At 46.9% G+C, this 17,765-nt stretch overlaps 1 protein-coding gene across 1 annotated transcript in view; it reads left to right on the forward strand.

Moving 5' to 3' along the window:
• The window catches only part of ARL3 (ARF like GTPase 3), a 43,329-nt gene that overhangs the window by 13,607 nt on the left and 11,957 nt on the right, over nucleotides 1-17,765 (forward strand). Inside the window, exon 3 of the mRNA XM_080912562.1 lies at nucleotides 5,576-5,692. Within this exon, the coding sequence (XP_080768688.1) occupies nucleotides 5,576-5,692 (117 nt within the window). The remainder of the gene's footprint in view (nucleotides 1-5,575; nucleotides 5,693-17,765) is intronic.

Raw genomic sequence — 17,765 nt, forward strand, 5'->3', positions numbered from 1 at the left:
AGCAAATTACAGCAGTCTAGCCTACAAGGCTGAAAACACACATTAGTGTGTCAGGATCTCGGCCAGAAAGAGGAGGGCTGGGGGTTAGTATTAGCAGTAGACCGCATTTTCCAGAACACTGAAATAGAGGCTTCAAGAGTGCAGACAGAGTGCGTCTCCACAGCATTCCAGCACCTCCCTTCAGGCTGTTTGCTGTGTATAGACAGCCGATTTTATAGTGTTACTCTCTAAAAACACACTCTTAGTGTATTGTTTAATATTTGAAAAGACATTAGATGTTCATTCACTGTAGTCAGTTTGGAAAGCAGAAATAAGTAAAGTTGGGACTGAAGAACAGCTGGGGAGATGGCTCAGTGAAAAAGGGGGCTTGCTGCCAAACCAGATAGCCTGTGTTCGATCCCTGGGACCTTCATGGCAAAAAGAGAAAACCTGTCCTCCATATTTAGCCATGGTGCACACCCACACACAAAAAACATCATAGGAAGGAAGATGTTTTGTTTAGAATTTAAAAAGAAAATATGTATAGTACCTGTAGTGGTTTGAATAAGAGTGGCTCCCAGAGGCTCATGGATGACAAACACTAGACTAAGCGATGTGGCCTCGTTGACGGGTGTGTGTCACTGGGGATGGGCTTTGAGGTTCCAAAGGCCCATGCCAGGCCCAGTCTCTCTTTTCCTCAGCCTTCAGATCAGGCTGTAGCTCCCAATTACAACTCCAGCACCATGTCTGACTGTGTGTCACCACGCTCTCCACCATGGTGATGGACTAGCCCTCTGAAAGTGTAGGCAGCCCGGTTAAATGCTTTTTCTGGTAGTCTCCTTGGCCATAGTCTCTTCACAGCAATACAACAGTGACTAAAACAAAGCCAATTAGAGCCACCACCAGCATTTAGGAATGTCACCATTCAGGTTTTTCCTGTGCACATATATGGGCATACGTGATAGGATAGATATGTTTAAAATAAAAACATCCCACTGTGGTCGTACACACCCTCAAACCTAGTATTTGAGAGTCAGAGGCTGGAGGATTTCTCTTGAGCTCTAGGCCAGCCTAGTCTACATAATGAGTTCCAGGCTGACTGGGGCTATACAATGAGACTTACCTCAAAAATATAATAAAATAAAATGTAAAAGCAGAGTGTGTAGAATATAGCATTTTGCCAGAGGGGAAGTGTGGTGATGGCACACAGTTTTAATCCCGGTGCTCTGGAGGCAGAGGCATTGATCTGAGTTTGAGGCCAGCCTGGTCTGTAGAGTGAGTTCCAAGGACAGCCAGGGTTACACGGGGAAACCCTGTTTCAAGAAGGAAAACAAAAAGAACATAGTATTTTATATCATCTTTTTTACTCAAAGTTAATCATGAACATCTTTTTGTTTTGTTGTTTTTGCTTAAACAAGGTCTAATGTATCCCAGCATAGCCTGAAACATTATATATGGCTGAAGATGGCCCCAAACTCATCCTCCTGCCTTTGCCTCCTATATGTAGGGATTACAAGTGTGCCCTTCCGTCCCTGGATGTGTGCTGTGCTGGGAATCAAACCCAGGGCTTCCTACATATCAAACAAGCATCCTAGCAACTAACAACATCCCAGAGCATGAACATCCTTATGTATTGATGTGCACACTCGCACACACACATGAAGATGGGCACATATACACACATTTGTGTGTGTGCTTGTACTCGTTTGTTATTATTTCCATCCAGTAAGTTCCTAGTCGATTGTGTGGATCTGATCAATTACAAAATCTGTTTTGTTTTGTTTTCAGGATAGGGTTTCTCTGTGTACCCCTAGCTGTCTTGGAACACACTCTGTGTGTTGACCCAGCTAGCCTCTAGCTTAAGAAATCCACCTGCCTTTGCCTTCCAAGTGTTGGGATTAAAGACATGTACCACCACACTCGGCATGATTTACAGAAGTTATCTTTTACTTCATTTGTCTGTTTTTGGTTAGGCTGCAGGCAAGGGCCGTAGCAGAACATGCAAAGATCACAGCATATGGAAATCAGAGGACAGCTTATGGGGATCATTCTTCCCTTCCACCCTGTGGGTCCTGGGGCGGAATTCAATTGCTCTGCTTGGTGGCAAACACCTTTACCTACTCAGCCATCACTGACTTGAGTTTAAGTTTTTTCTTATTTCAAAGATTTCTTTATGTATTTGTTTTACATATATGAGTATACTGACACCAGAAGAGGGCATCTGATCCCATTACAGATAGTGGTTACTGGGAATTGAACTCAGAATCTTTGGAAAAACAGTCAGTGCTCTTAACCTCTGAGCCTTCACTCCAGCCCTTGAGTTTAAGTTTCAGGTATGGTCTAGTTTGTGCAGGGTCTTGGCTGCAATCCCTAGCACAGAAGAAAGAGAACCAGAAAAGCCAGAAGTCTATGAAGTTGATACATCTGTCACATCGCAGCATTTACAACTGTTTAGTCTGTTTCATTCCAGAAAGGGGTCAATAGTACTCGGTTCTATATTTAATAGCACTGTTGAGGAGTAGAATTTTCTAATTATAACTAGGCATGGTGACATGGTGACACAGTCCTATAATGCCAGCAGTTAAGAGATGGAGGCAGGAGAATCGGAAATCCATGGTCTTCTCAGCCACCACTTAGGGAGCTCAAGGCCATGCTGGACTGCCCAGATCCTATCTCAAAAAAAAGGAAGAAGAAGAAGGAAGAAGAGAAGAAAGAGGAAAAGGAGGAGGAGGAGAAGCAGAAGCAGCAGCAAGAGCAGCTGAAGAAAGGAAAGAGGATATGTCAGGTGCACACAGTTTTTTGTCAGCAAGTTGCCATGAAGCAGCCACAGTCGCTTTCGTGATAAATTGAAGCCATTTCCCTTCAGAGTTCTTGAACGGATGCTTTAATGGGTCATGGGTGATTTAGAAGAGTCCGACTCAGCATAGGCCCCGGTTCTCCCCTGTTCATTCCTCTGTGGAACGGAGCAACAGTGTCACCACTGTGCTGGGCCAGGCCTGGTGTGCTAGGCAGCCGTGTTGGCAAGCTGCCAGGAGAAGCAGATGGTTTTGGAGGCATCCCCAGACCCACATAATTCCAGTTCCTCTGGATGAAATGTCTCGGATGTTGTAGCAAAGTATTGATTGGGCATTCAAACCCTGGGTTCCCTCCATCATTCTTGCCAAAGAATATTTTCCCTCTTTCTCATTCAGCGCCTTCCTCCTGAACCCCAAAGGTCTTGTTAGTTTGTTTCTCTCTACACTAATTCCCAGTTGCCTTGACTTGCTTTCTCTGAGTTTTACTTTGAATGCTAAAAACAAAAAATTTTTTCCCTTCTTTTCTTCCTTCCTGCCTTCCTTTATTTTCTTTTTATTTATTTTTACCTGTTTTGTTTTTTGTGATAGGGTCTTAGTATGAAGCCCTGGATAGCCTGGAACTCACCAAGTAGCCCACCACATTAGTTTGAACTTGCAGCAATCCTCCTGCATCAGCTTTCTGAGTACTGGGATTAAAATGCCTGGTGGAAGTCTTTCTTTTCAAGCTCGTCCATGGTGCCTCCTAAAGCAATTTCAGATGAGCCCTTGTTGGCTTCCGTCATGGTCAGTGACTGAGGCCACCACTTCTGAGACACAATGTGTGCTTCAGCAGACACCGCCTCCTCACGTCTGACAGTCCAGCTACCACCCCGTCCGCCCTACAGTTGCCCCAGCTCTGCTCCCCGTTGACCCATGAGACATTTCTTCAGAGCCTCCAGATTTGCTTGTTGCCCTTTAAACTTCACGTCCATACTTTCTCTTGCCTTTAACTTTAGCTTCTGTTTTCTGTCACTCATATGTAACATCCTGTTAAATTTATCACCCTGAAGACCTCATGAGGAGAGGTCTGTGTTGATCACAGGTAATCCCATGTCCCATTATCCTTAGCAACATACAGGTTTACAAATACATAATATGGATTTTCCCATGACTTTTAAAAGATGGAACCTAGAGTACCGTGAATGTTAGGCAGGCTCCCTGCCCCCATGCTGCACCCCATGCACCCCAGTCTTATTGTATATATTCCTTATTATTAAAAACATCACATGAGCCAGGTTTGTAGCACACACACCTCTAACCCCAGTATTTGAGAAAGAAAGTCGGAGTACAAGGGGGCTATCCTCTGCTACGTAGCAATTTCCAGCCTATCCTGGGCTACATGAAAGCTTAACTGGGGAGGAGAGAGAAGAAAGGAAAGAAAGTAGCCTTTCTGCCTTGACATTATTAACAATGATTCTACTGAAAGACATAAACATTTGTAAGTATATTTTCTTTACTATCCAGGAAAGCCATTGACAGTATTAAGATCACATTGTATCATATCTGGCAGAGTACTTCAGAACTAATGTAAAAAGTAGCCATTAAGGTCTGGGAATATGGGGACTGGAGAGATGGCTTAGGAGTTAGAGCCCTTATTATTCTTATTTTTGGGACTGGGGAGATGAGACAGCCTTGTCTGTCTGTCTTGGAACTTGCTCTGTAGACCAGGCTGGCCTCAAACTCCCAGAGATCTGGCTGCCTCTGGCTGCCTTCGGAGTGCGGGTATTGAAGGCTTGCAGCACCCGGACAGGGAGTCAGGCTCCGCCCCTAGCACCCAGTGTCATCTCACAGCCGTCTCCAACTCCAGCTCCATGAGGCCCAACAGCCTCTTCTGACCTCCATACCAGGCACACATATATACATGCTGGCAAAATATTCATCTATGTTACATAAATCTAAAAAAGTAAAACATGCTAACAATAATATCTGGAATAATCGGCATGGTGTGGCTCACCATTAATCTCAGCTCTTGAGAGGCAGAAGAGAAGCGGGTGTGTCTTTATAATTCAAGGTTAGCCTGGGCTACAGAGTAAATTACACTTTAAAAGGGGAATGGAGAGATAGCTCAGCCATTAAAGATGCTGACTGCTCTCCAGAGGACCTAGGTTCAGTCCCCAGAACCCACATGGTGGCTCCCAAGCTTTTGTAACTCCAGTCCCAGGGATCTAATGCTCCGTCTTCTGTTGGTGCACAGACACACATGCAGACAAACACTCTTACATATAAAATAAAAAGAAAGCCGAGTATGGTGGTGCATACCTTTAATCCCACCACTCAAGAAACAGAGGAAGGCAGATCTTTGTGAGTTTAAGGTCAGCCTGGTCTACATAGTGAGTTCCAAGACAGCCAGAGCTGTATAGTGACACCTGTCTCATAAATAAATAAATAAATAGGGTTGGAGAGATGGCTCAGCGGTTAAGAGCACTGACTGCTCTTCCAGAGGTCCTGTGTTCAATTCCCAGCAACCACATGGTAGTTCACAACCATCTATAATGAGATCTAATATCCTCTTCTGGTGTGTCTGAAGACAGCTACAGTGTACTCACATAAATAAATAAATAAATAAATAAATAAATAAATAAATAAATAAATAAATAAATAAATAAATAAAGATCTGGCAATGTAGCTTGTTGGTGCAGGATGTGCATTAGATACGTGAAGCCCCAGGTTTAGTCTCCAGCTTCCATGTACTGCTAAATGTGAGTTTGTAAGAATTAATTGGTCTTTTTTTGTTGTTATTATTTTTACCCCGTCTCTTTCAGGGCTTTAACATCAAAAGTGTACAGTCACAAGGCTTTAAACTGAATGTATGGGACATTGGCGGACAAAGGAAAATCAGACCATACTGGAGAAGTTATTTTGAAAATACTGATATTCTCGTAAGTAATCGTGACGCGCCCATCATTGCTAACGTTGATCCAAGTGAGCAGGGCCAGCAGAAGGCTGCAGACTGTGAAGGGACAGGTGCTGGGCTGGCTCTCGGTGACAGTGCTGTGCCCATACCCCCCCTGACAAAGGGTTTGTAGTCACCACAGAATGAATATCAAAGGAGGTCACAAGATCTTGCCCTGGCTCTGTATCCCCTATCAGTCAACACGTTACGTCTCCAGGGGAGAGCAGCAGTTAAGGGGTCTTGATTGGGTTCAGTTTTTCTGTCAGCTAAAGAATTAAAAGGCAAGAAAAAGCTGCAGCAGCACAGGCAGCTTGAGAGAATCTCACTCCACACTGACAGTCAGTAACTGAAGAAATGCGTTTACGGGGGATGAGGAAGCACACACATGCAGCAGACACAGAAACACACACACACACACACACACACACACACAGTGGGCGAGACTTAGCCAAAAGATGCAGCCAAACGCTCAGTTTGAAGACAGACAGGGTGGCTGATTGGTCTGTAACTGGATAACATGTCCTTGAAACTGTGCAGTCAGTCCATCAGCAGGAGGGTGAGAAAGAAACTGCCTCAGGCTACAGAGAGGTCTAGCCTGTGCCCAAGACTCAGAAAAGAGAAGGCTTAGCATGTAATGGTGCTTACAACAAAACCTGGTGACCTGGGCTAGCTCCTCAGAGCCAATATGGTGAAGAGAAGGCTAGCACTGTGGGCTGTCTTCCGACCTCTATGTATGCATCAGTGCACACGAACACACACACACACACACACCCCACAGTCACACACACATGTGCACCAACACTGCCCAGGCTCTCCCCTGAGATGGACAAGACTTGCTAATGGGTCAGAGGTGAGGGATGAGAAAAGAGAAGCCAACATCTCCATTGGATTTGTTTTGGTGTTTTTGTTTTGTTTTGTGGCCCACGGTGGCCTCACATTCACTCTGCAGCTGATGACACTTTGAACTGCTCATCTTCCTGTTTCCAGCGTTCTCATTATCGTGACTGCAGACCAATGCCGCAGACCAATGCTGCCCTACCCAGTTGGGGGTCGGGGTTTTCTTTCCCTTGAATCGGGGTCTTACTGTAATTTAGGCTGGCCTGGAACTCATGGAAATCATTCTGCTTAGCCTCCTGAGTGTTAGAATCCAGGAGTAGCTGTCATGTCTGCCACATCATTGTTCTGGGTGAAAGGAAGTATATTAACAAGGTTGCGGGTGTGCGCCTGGGCAGCAGTGGATAAGAAAGGACATGGTTTGGGCCTCGTTAGACTTGAGCTTCCACTAGGGGAGACTTGAGGCTGCATGAGACTGAAGCTCACAGAGCTCCAGGCCAGAGACAACCTGCAGCTCATCAGAATGTGCACCATAAGTAAAACCTTGACATCTGCTGAGGCCACACAGGCGGTGACTTGAGGGAGAGTCAGCGTGGGGTTCTGGGACGTCCTGACACTCACCGGTTAGGATACAGCTCTTAGCGTCCCATTGCTGTGCGCATCACCAGCACAAACAACTTAGAAAAGGTTTCATTTGGCCACTCCACGGCCCGCTAACCTGCTGTCTGGGCCTTTGGCAAGATAGCACTGTGGCGGGCAGTGTGTTACCGAGGAAGCCCGCTCCCCGAGTGTCCAGGGTCTCACGGTCGCCCTAGCCATGCTCTCAGTGGCCTACCCCACCCCACCACCGGCCTCACACACCTCAAGGTTCCCCCTTTCCTAAGGCCCCACTCCAGCGGCCTCAGCCTGCCAGGCGCTGGCACCACAGCTGCACCGCCTTGCAAGCGCTCCCTCGCCTGCGGCCGCCTTACAGCTAAGGTCACCCCATCACCCTGACCGTTCATGTGCATTGCAGACACCCTTCCTCTGTTGCTCTCATTTTTCTTTGCTTTCTAATTCTTCTCCTTCTCCTTTTTTTTTTTTAAAGATTACTTTATTATTTGTAAGTACACTGTAGCTGTCTTCAGACACACCAGAAGAGGGCATCGGATCCCATTACAGATGGTTGTGAGCCACCATGTGGTTGCTGGGATTTGAACTCAGGACCTCTGGAAGAGCAGTCAGTGCTCTAACCACTGAGCCATCTCTCCAGCCCATCCTCCTCTCCCTCCTCCTCTTCTTCCCTGCCCAGCCCGGGTCTCACAGGTGCTTCATGGCAGGCACTCTGCCCTGCCGGAGCTGTGTCTCTGGCTTCACTTCATTCATGTTTTCATTTGTTTCACGCCTGTTCCTCTCTCTAGAGAGATTCTGTGCGAATAGGGACTTTAGTATTTTTTTTAATTTCTATTTATTGTGTGTGTCTCTACATAGAGAGTTTCTTTATGTAGCTCTGGCTATCCTGGAGCTAGCTCTGTAGACCAGGCTTGCCTCAAATTCACAGATCTCACTACTTCTACCTCCCAAATGCACCACTACTCTGGCCTCACTAACATTCTTAAGTTGAGAATGTAAAATTATGCTGCCCTTAACAAACACATTGTAGGCGTGGCATCCTACAAGCACAACGCATTTCCGGTCCTCTGAAGTGTGGTTCCAGCCTGTTCCGCAGGCTGGGGTCGGTTCATCTATCTTACCTCCGACTATTCCTTCTGTATGTGAAAGACAGGCTCACGTGTGTCTCAGGCTGGCCTTACTCTGCCTCTGCACTGAGAATGACCTGTACTCCTGGTTATCCTGCCTCCAGCTCGGGGATAATTGGATTCCAGGTGTGTGTTAGACCCAGCCTTATGCAGTCAGTGCTGCGGATCATACCCGGAGCTTTGAGCAGACTCGGTGTCTTAGTTAGGATTCTGTTTTTGTGATAAAACACCATGATCAAAAGCAACTTGGGAAGGAAAGGGTTTATTTCAGCTTATACTTCCAGCCAAGAGTCCAGCACTGATGGAAGTCAGGGGCTGATGCAGAAGCCATGGAGGAGTGCTGCTTATTGGCTCACTCCTCATGGATGTTCAGTCTGGTTTCTTAGAACATCCAGGACCACCAACCCAGGAGTGGCCCCGCCCACAATGGGCTGGGCCCTCCCACATCAATTGTCAATCAAGAAAATGTCTGATAGGCTTGTACAGAGGCCAGTCTGTTGGAGGGGGGGGAGATTTCTCAATAAGGTTCTCTTCCAAATGATTCTAACTTGTGTCAAGTTGACATAAACCTAGGCAATCTCTGTACTGTACCAAAGGAGTTACATCCCTGGCCCCTCCTTTTTTTAGTTTAAAATTTTCAGATTTACACAAGCTCAAAACCAAAAGTGTATAATGAAACCTAAATACAAAACCACCGCTCACCTTTATTCCTTTCATCTTGGGCAGTCTTGATTAACTGTACTTTTGGGTAGTTTAAGGCAGTGTGGGTTTGCCATACTTTTAGGTATTTTAAGGCAGTCTCCGGCATTGTGGGTTTTTTTTTTATTTTCATTCACAAATACTTGAAATATGCAAAGAAATATGTCTAAATTAGGAGTGTTGTTTTGATCTCAAAATTAAAAACAAAGTAAGGCTTAGCATCCAAATATCAAATACTCAGACACAAACTTAGGCATAAGCCTATATGTTGAAAGCTTCAAAGCTAATTAAAGAGAATTTTGTTCTGATATAAATAAGACCCTGGGTTCAATTCCTAGCTTTGCCAAACTGCATAATTACATATAAATCAGATTTTACTAAATAGAGAGAAATTTTATGTTCATAAATAAGAAAACTCAGTATTGCTGTCCATTATATTTAACTTACCTAATGATTCCATGGAATCTCAGTCGAAATCCTTGCTATTTATGGTGTAATTGTTGCCAAGTCAGTTCTAGTGTTTTCTATGGAAAGACAAATAGTCTTGGTAGTCAGTGTAACTGAAGAGTTAGCCAGACTTCGAATACCCCCAACTTCAGCGTTGACTCTGTCTGGGGGACGCACCTTGGGAGCCAGCCTGATCTACATAGTGAATTCCAGGACAGCCTGGAATGCTAAGACAGAAAGACCATATCTCTGAAAAGTAAAAGAAAAAACAAAAGATTTACGCTAAAGCTACGGCATAATCAAGGCACAAATATAATGGAAAAACCCCTAAGAATTGATTAGTGGGTCACAAACTGCACCTCGTGAGTGCAAGTGAGCTAAGATTGTGCCTGGGAGGAGCTACAGCATTCGATGCTGGGCCAGCATTATATTCACACACCACAAACAAAGCCATTTAGACACAGACCTTATTCCTTTCATAAAAAACTCAAAATCTAGTTGGGGGATAGGGGAGGAGGTGAGACAGGGTCTGTCTGCAGAGCCCTAACTATCCTAGAACTCACTATGTAGACCAGGCTGGCCTTGAACTCACAAGAGATCCACCTGCATCTACCTTCTGAATTCTGGGATTAAAGGTATGCACCACTACACTTGAACTCTCAAAATCAAATCTTAGACACAGATAAAAACCCCAAACTGCATGCCTTCTAGAAGATACTTTAGGAGAACATCTAGAGGACTGTGTGTTTGGTGATGAGGACTCCAGAAACACAGTTCATAAAAGGGAAAAATGCTGGACTTCACAAGGAATTTAAGCCTCCTGTTTTATGAAGGGACTATTGAGAGAACGGAGAGGACCAGTGAGACAAACTTCCTGCGGCAGAAGCAGCATACATATCTGCTCACCCCAGATAGGAAGCCCATGACAGACCGAAGTATGGATGCCTCCAGCATCCGATTTGGTGACTAATGTGTTTTATTGGGGTCACTTACAGGAATGTGGGTGAAGGGTCCCTTACAGGAGCAGAACTGACTCAAAGACAGCTGCATCACCATAGCCCACCCAGCATGGGTGACAGCTCACAAAGCTGGGAACCTGGAGCCCAGTGCACAGCCTGCGGGCAGCTCAATGGGTTGGAGAGTGTCCATTACACTCTGTGGCCAACAGTGCACAGGAGATAGCCCACCCTCGCACTGATTTTTCATCCAGTAACCTATGGCCTCCAGGAATGTCCTTTTCAACCCAAGTAGAAGACTTTGGGTTTTTTTTTTTTTTTCCTTTTAACTACCTCAGCCCAGTAGGGTTGTAGTTGGAAGTGCCCCTGCTCGTCCCTCGAATGGTTTTTCAAATCTGTAAAACACTCAGGTTAGCATTATGTCATCTATATAACAAAACCTTTCCCAGAGGATGGGCGGGACAAGGCGACATCCCAAACCATTGTCCCATAACAGACAGTGAGTCACAAAGACAGCCTTGGGGAAGCACACTGGAAGTCTGTTGTCATCTGCTCTCAGCTGTGTCAGGTGAGCCCAGAGGGTCATAAAGTCGGAGACAGTCAAGGTCTGGACACAGCATGGACAGGTCTGTCCATCTGTATGGCTTGCTTCCTGCGCAGATGACGGTTGGATGCACAGCAAAGATAGGAGGCGCTAACAATTAGCCCCCTGTCTCCTCAGCCATCCTCTCAGGACCCCGCCTGATCAACCTTTTCTGTAACTCATCTGTTAGGTTCTGTCTGGCCCAGTGAACTGGGGTTCACACCCATATTCCTCATTTCCTCAATAGCAGCTGCCCTCCTCCATGGTCCTCCAGCCCTAGCTATTTGTGGGGACCTCAGACAGAGGTAACCAAGTACTTCTAGTGGCTTTCATAAGCCAGCCGGTTGAAGGACTGACTTTCCTCGCACTGTCTCAGGTCACGCAGCCTTTGCCTTAAGAGGGAAGGGAAGTTACATTACTCAGTTTTCCTGCCTCCACAGAAGTCAGACAGATCCTGTCCACCCCCATGTCCCAAGCCTCGTAAGTCAGCAGGCCAGGCTGACACAGGCTTTCTTTTTCTTTGCTTGTTTAAACTCCCTACTCCCAGCAACTCAAGCACTGAGTGTTTTCTGATCACCTTCTTGTACTGGACCATTGCTGGGCCCTCAATTATACAATGGATCACGGATTTCTCACTCTCTCCCTCTCCTTCTCCCCCTCCCCCTCTTCTCTCTCTCTCTCTCTCTCTCTCTCTCTCTCTCTCTCTCTCTCTCTCGCCCCAAACCTTAAGAAGTGGCAAGCCTGCGCCTGCACCCCATCTCTTCCTCTTGGTTATCTTGTCACCAGGTCAGAGGCTAACATGAAGGATGGTGCCGCAACTTCTTCTCTGGTTGCAACTGCCCCTGTACACGAACAAGCTCCTGCTTGGTGGCCATCTCGTCCTCTGGTGCATTTCTAAATATGCACAACCATGGCCAGGCAACCTCTGCTGCTGGTGGCAAACAGTCTCCACCTAGCACATTAGTCTCCAAGACTAAAATTTCCCCTAAACCTTTAACTGTTTTTAGGGCATCTCTCTGTTCACATGGTGGACCCTACTCATCAGACAGGCATGAACCCCTTACCATACAGAGGACCGCCATTCTGGATTCCTACTACACACACTCCTCATCCTTATGGCTCAGCCTTAGCTGCACATCTCACTACCCAAAGCAAGAACCATGCTAGTGCTGGCATCGAGCAAAGGCACACTAACACACACCGTACAAGAAAAGAAAAGAAAAAGAAACAAAGTCTAGATGTAATTCCAGGACTCTGCAAGTTCAAAGTTCAAGACCAGCCTGGTTTACTTGCCAAGTTCCCAGTCTGCCAGAGTTAGACACTGTCTTTTAAAAAACTAAAGTAAAATGGGGGCAAGACAAGTGCTTTCGGTGCAGTGCTCAGAGAAGAGCTGCATGAAAGGACGTTAGTGACTGAAGTTCCAGCCCAACACCCTGGTCTACACGTAAGGGTGATCTACACGTAAGAGGTAAGCTCTACCTCTTGCTGCAAGGTAAATGAGACATAACCTAGAATCCCACGTCCCCATTAGCTGTGAGTGCCCAGGAATAACCTGCCGCCCAGCGAGCGTCAGAGCAGCCTTTCACCAACAACGTGCTAGTCCAAGGTAATATTTAGGGCTGAGAGTCAGCCTCATTATTCTCCAGTGCCATGGAGATTAAGCAGGTTTTGGAAGCAGCTGAGTGTCGGCTTCTGAGCATACAGCCTTGAGACTCTGCTAGCCTGCCTGCCTCGTAGCAGTCCTGAGCGTGTCGATGAAGTCTGTGTGTTTGTCTGGGTTTAATAGTCTTCCATTGTTAGTTGAAAAAGACCTATTACGCTGGACGCCTTACCGCTGCAGGAGTGGGATTGAGGCTTGACACATTTCATTGCCTGCTTAAATCTTTTCAATTCTCTCTGGAGTGCCTTGGTAGAATCTAGCTTTCGAGCAGAGGTGGACAGATTGATCCAGTCTGCCTCCTGTTTTTGTGTATCCTGTGAGCGAGAATGGTTTTTTTTTATTTTTAAGAGGTTTGGAAAAAAACAAAAGGAAAATACTGTTTTGCGACATTGTAAGAATGATGTGGAATTTTGGTGTCCATAATGAGGTTCTGTTGGAACCTGGCCACCTGCATTTGTCCCCCGGGTTCCCACAGTTGCTTTCATGCTGTAGTGGCCTGGCTCTGTGTATGTGAATGAGACTCCACAGGCCACAAAACAGCGTTTACTGCTGACTGCTCGCAGAAGTTTGCTTGCCCTCACTTTAGAGCATGCAGTGGTTCTAAGGGTTGGGGGTCAGGGTTACTCTCAGGAACATCTGACTTCAGCTGAGGAGTTTCAGGAAGCAACTATAAAAGAAGAACGGAAGTAAAACGGAAGGGAGGGGCATGACATCTTCCTGTTCTCTCTGATGGGCAGGTGTGCTGGTCCACGCCTTTAGTCACCGCTCTCTGGGAGTCAGGCAGGTGGAAGGTCTACAAGAACCCAGGCCAACCAAGGTTATATAGTGAGACCCTGTCTCAGAGAGACCTAAAGAGGAATGGATGTCAAATGCTTTAAAATAGCTCTTTCCTCCCTCCATATCTGTGCCACACCAGAGACAGAACACACCAGCAACTGAAAGCCCAAGTTATGCAGACACCTAGTTTATCAGCTCTGCTGTCCTCTTAGGCAGCTCCAGCTGTGAGGAAAGCCACACTTCTCCTGCCACCTCTTGTGAAGAATGGAGAAGCAATAAAGTGGCCAAAAGGTGGCAGCAGGAAGGAGGACAGGGATGAGGAGCCAATGGTCAGTGAGGAGAGACTCAGGCTCCTGGAGCCGGGGCTGCCCTAACCCCGAGAAGGGAGTTTTCTCAGGTCATCCCACAACCAAATAAGAATTCAGAAGCAACTGCCAAAAGCAAACACACAAGAACACCTGAGGTGTGAGGTCACTTAAGTCTTCTGGGTGCTGGGGGTGTAACCTTCTGCAGAATCGTTTTATGACTTGATATTTGAAGGACTTTACCATGTTAAAGACCAGAAAAAATATTAATGATCAGTTTGTTCTGAATTAAAACAAAAAACTGAGGAAGAGACAGAGAAACTCCTACATGGCTACACAGTACACCCAGGGCACCGAACAAACCAGAGCCATGTCTTGGGATCACATGGAGTGGGGGTGGGAGGTCTTGGGGGACAGTTTGTGCCCGTTATATTTTTTCCAATGGCTCATAAAAAATAAATGGGGAGGAGACAGCTGAGAGATGGCTCAGTGGTTAAGAGCACTGACTGCTCTTCTAGAGGTCCTGAGTTCAATTCCCAGCAACCACATGGTGGCTCACAGCCATCTGTAATGGGGTCTGATGCCCTCTTTTGCTGTGTCTGACAGCTATAGTGTACTCATATACATAAAATAAATAATTCTTTAAATAAATAAATGGGGTAGTTACTTTCTAGACTTGATCCTGGGATTTTTGTTTAGCACTGTTCAGATTCTATACAGACAGAAGCTGAATACAAGAAAGAGTTGGTATGTGGTTGGAGCCGTCCTTTGGAGTCTGGCAGAGAAAGCACTAGATGAAACTTCGTGTCCAGTAAAGAGGGGCAGATGCTTGGCCAGGGTCGGCTGTGCCTGGCTGGGTGGCTCCTTCAAACCTGTGTCTCCTTGCTCTCCTGTCTCGGCCATCTCTGTTCTTCTCTCCTTTGTGTTTCTTCTCATGGGGGGCACACTTGCCACAACATGTCTGTGAAGTCGGGGACACTGCAGTTCCTTCCCCATCACGTGTAGGTCCAGTTCTGTCACACTGGCTCTGCCTTTCTTTTCTGTCACACCACATGGCCCTCAGCTTCATCCACAGCCTTTGTCCCTAGCATGCCTTCCTCCAGTGGCCTGCTCTCTGACTCCAGAGTCACCTGGCTTCCCGTCCCTCCCTCACGTTCTGAGCTGTGGCTTGTTATGTTCCTCCTAACTAAACTGTAGACTCACAGATAATTTAACTTCAGCTTCTGATGCATTCACTCTTTCTAAACGTGTTGTGTATTGTGCATGAGCCCCAGGCTGGAGAGGGGGCCCAGGGTTAAGAGCATGTATTCTTCCTGAAGAACCAGAGTTCAATTCCCAGCACCCATCATCAGCTCACCAACTACCTCTTACTACAGCTCCAGGGGATGTGACACCTCTGGCCTCCTCGGGCTCCCACATTCATGGCCTACACACATGCACCTGATTAAAGTTTTTTGTAATAAAATAAAACTGGTGGAACCTAGTGGTAATCCCAGCACTTGGGAGGTAAAGACAGGCAGATCTCTGAGGTTGAGGTCAGCCAGGTCTACAGAATGAGTTCCAGGAAAGCTAAGGTTACACAGAGAAACAAAAAACAAAACAAAACAAAAAGACAAAAAAAAAAAAGTTGTATCTGATGTACCTAAGTAAATTTAAATATTATTTAAATATAAATAAAATAAGCAAAATTATCGTGTTTCACACTGACTTATTTTCAGCGTCAGGTGTAGAATGTGGCATGTACACCATCCACTGATCGCTCACTAACCCTGAGTCTGAATGGACCAGGAGAAGAACACTGAAGTTCATGCCCACCCCTGCCCCACCCTCACCCCTACCCCTGTTCCACCCTTACCCCTACCCCTGCTCCACCCTCACCCCTACACCTGCCTCAACCCTACCCCTGCTCCACCCCTACCCCTGTTCCACCCTCACCCCTACCCCTGCCCCACCCTCACCCCTACCCCACCCCTACCCCTGTTCCACCCTCACCCCTACACCTGTCCCACCCCTACCCCTACCCCTGCTCCACCCTCACCCCTACACCTGCCTCAACCCTACCCCTGCTCCACCCTGACCCCTACACCTACCCCACCCTCACCCCTGCCCCACCCCTACCCCTGTTCCACCCTCACCCCTACACCTGCCTCACCCCTACCCCTGCTCCACCCTCACCCCTACACCTACCCCACCCTCACCCCTGCCCCACCCCTACCCCTGCCCCACCCTCACCCCTACACCTACCCCACCCTCACCCCTACACCTGCCCCATTCTCACCCCTACACCTGCCCCACCCTCACCCCTACACCTGCCCCACCCCTACCCCTGTTCCACCCTCATCCCTACCCCTACCCCACCCTCACCCCTGCCCCACCCCTACCCCTGTTCCACCCTCACCCCTACCCCTGCCCCACCCTCATCCCTACACCTACCCTACCCTCACCCCTACACCTGCCCCACCCTCACCCCTACACCTGCCCCACCCCTACCTCTGTTCCACCCTCACCCCTACCCCTGCTCCACCCTCACCCCTACACCTGCCTCAACCCTACCCCTGCTCCACCCTGACCCCTACACCTGCCCCTCCCCTACACCTGCCCCACCCCTGCCCCACCCCTAAGGAAGGTGAGGGTGTGAAGTTTGGTTTCTGTTTTTAACTGATGTGCTTTTCAAAAGAGAGTTCCACTGTGCTATTAGTTCCTTAATAATGATGTTAAGCTCTTTTTCTTCCTTTTTTTTTTTTGATAAAACAAAAGTCTTATGTAACCTAGGCCTGTGAGCCTAGGCTAGCCTCATACAGAAGACTCCTCCCCACCAGGTGTGTTAGCTCAAGGTTATAACTGCATCACTTTAGGGGCTGAGGCAGGAGGATTGCTATGAGAAAGAGGCCAGTCTAAGCTAATTTTAACTCATTTTTTAAGAAAAGAAAGAAGTTCTTTCCTAATTCTTCATATGCAAATTTAAAAAGAAAATTAGAGAAAAACGTTTTAAACGTTTATTTTATATGCATGGGCATTCTGTCCACATATGCCATGTTCATCATATAGCATGTGTAACTAATTCCCAGAGGCCAGAAGAGGGTGGGTCTCCTAGGACTGGAGTGACAGATGTTTGTGAGCTGGTGAATGAGCAGTCAGGACTTTAAACCACAGAACTCCTCTCTAGCACCGTCGACCAGGCTGGCCTTGAACTCACAAAAACTCACCTACCTCTGCCTCCCAAGTGCCGGGATGAAAGGCCTCCACCACCACACCCACCGTCTTCTGAAGGACATTTACATAGCCAGTGTTTTTAGAAGCTGTAATTATGGATGATTTTTCATTCTCGTTTTAAAACTTTATTTTCCTTACTGTTATGCAGTGTTATTCACTTGTAACTAAAACTCATGGGTAGAGGGGGAAGCTTCAAATGTATAACTTATGATGAGTCTCAAGTGTTCTTTCTGCTGGGGATGTAGCTGAGGTGGTAGAGGACTCACCTAGCATTCATGTGAGGCTCCGAGTTCAGTCCCCAGTACCCCTTAGAACAAACCTATACCCAGCAAGCAGATGGAAGATCAAAATTTCAGGGTCATCCTAGACTACAAAGCCAGTTCAAGGCCAGCCTGGACTATCTGATACCCTGTGTCAGAATAAACGAACTAGATGATGACATCATCTTCTAGCATATCTCGTCCATCTATTTCTAGACTTTCCTTGACATCACAGCAGCCTGGGATGATCGTAATGAACGAGAACTGTCCCTTGGCTCGGCCCCAAAGTCAGCATAGAAGTAATGCTGAAGAGGACCTCAGAGAGGTGTTGTCCTAGTATAGGATCGCAGACACCATCCCCATGGGCTCCCTCCATCCATGTCATGAGGACATGAAACACTTAGTTTACTCCCTTGGTTTCTGGGTGTGAACACCTCCCTGGATGTGTTTTCCCAGCATCCTTTGTTCATTCATTGGGTTTTCTTGCTCCATGGTGAGTTGAGCCAGGCCAGGCTCTTTCTATTTGTTGGGTTAATCTGAACTCTACTGACTGAGGACCTTCAGTTTTTTTGTAAAAGTTGTCTCC

The sequence above is a fragment of the Micromys minutus genome, assembly GCF_963924665.1.
Source record: "Micromys minutus genome assembly, chromosome: 2".
NCBI classification, from domain to species: Eukaryota; Metazoa; Chordata; class Mammalia; order Rodentia; family Muridae; genus Micromys; species Micromys minutus.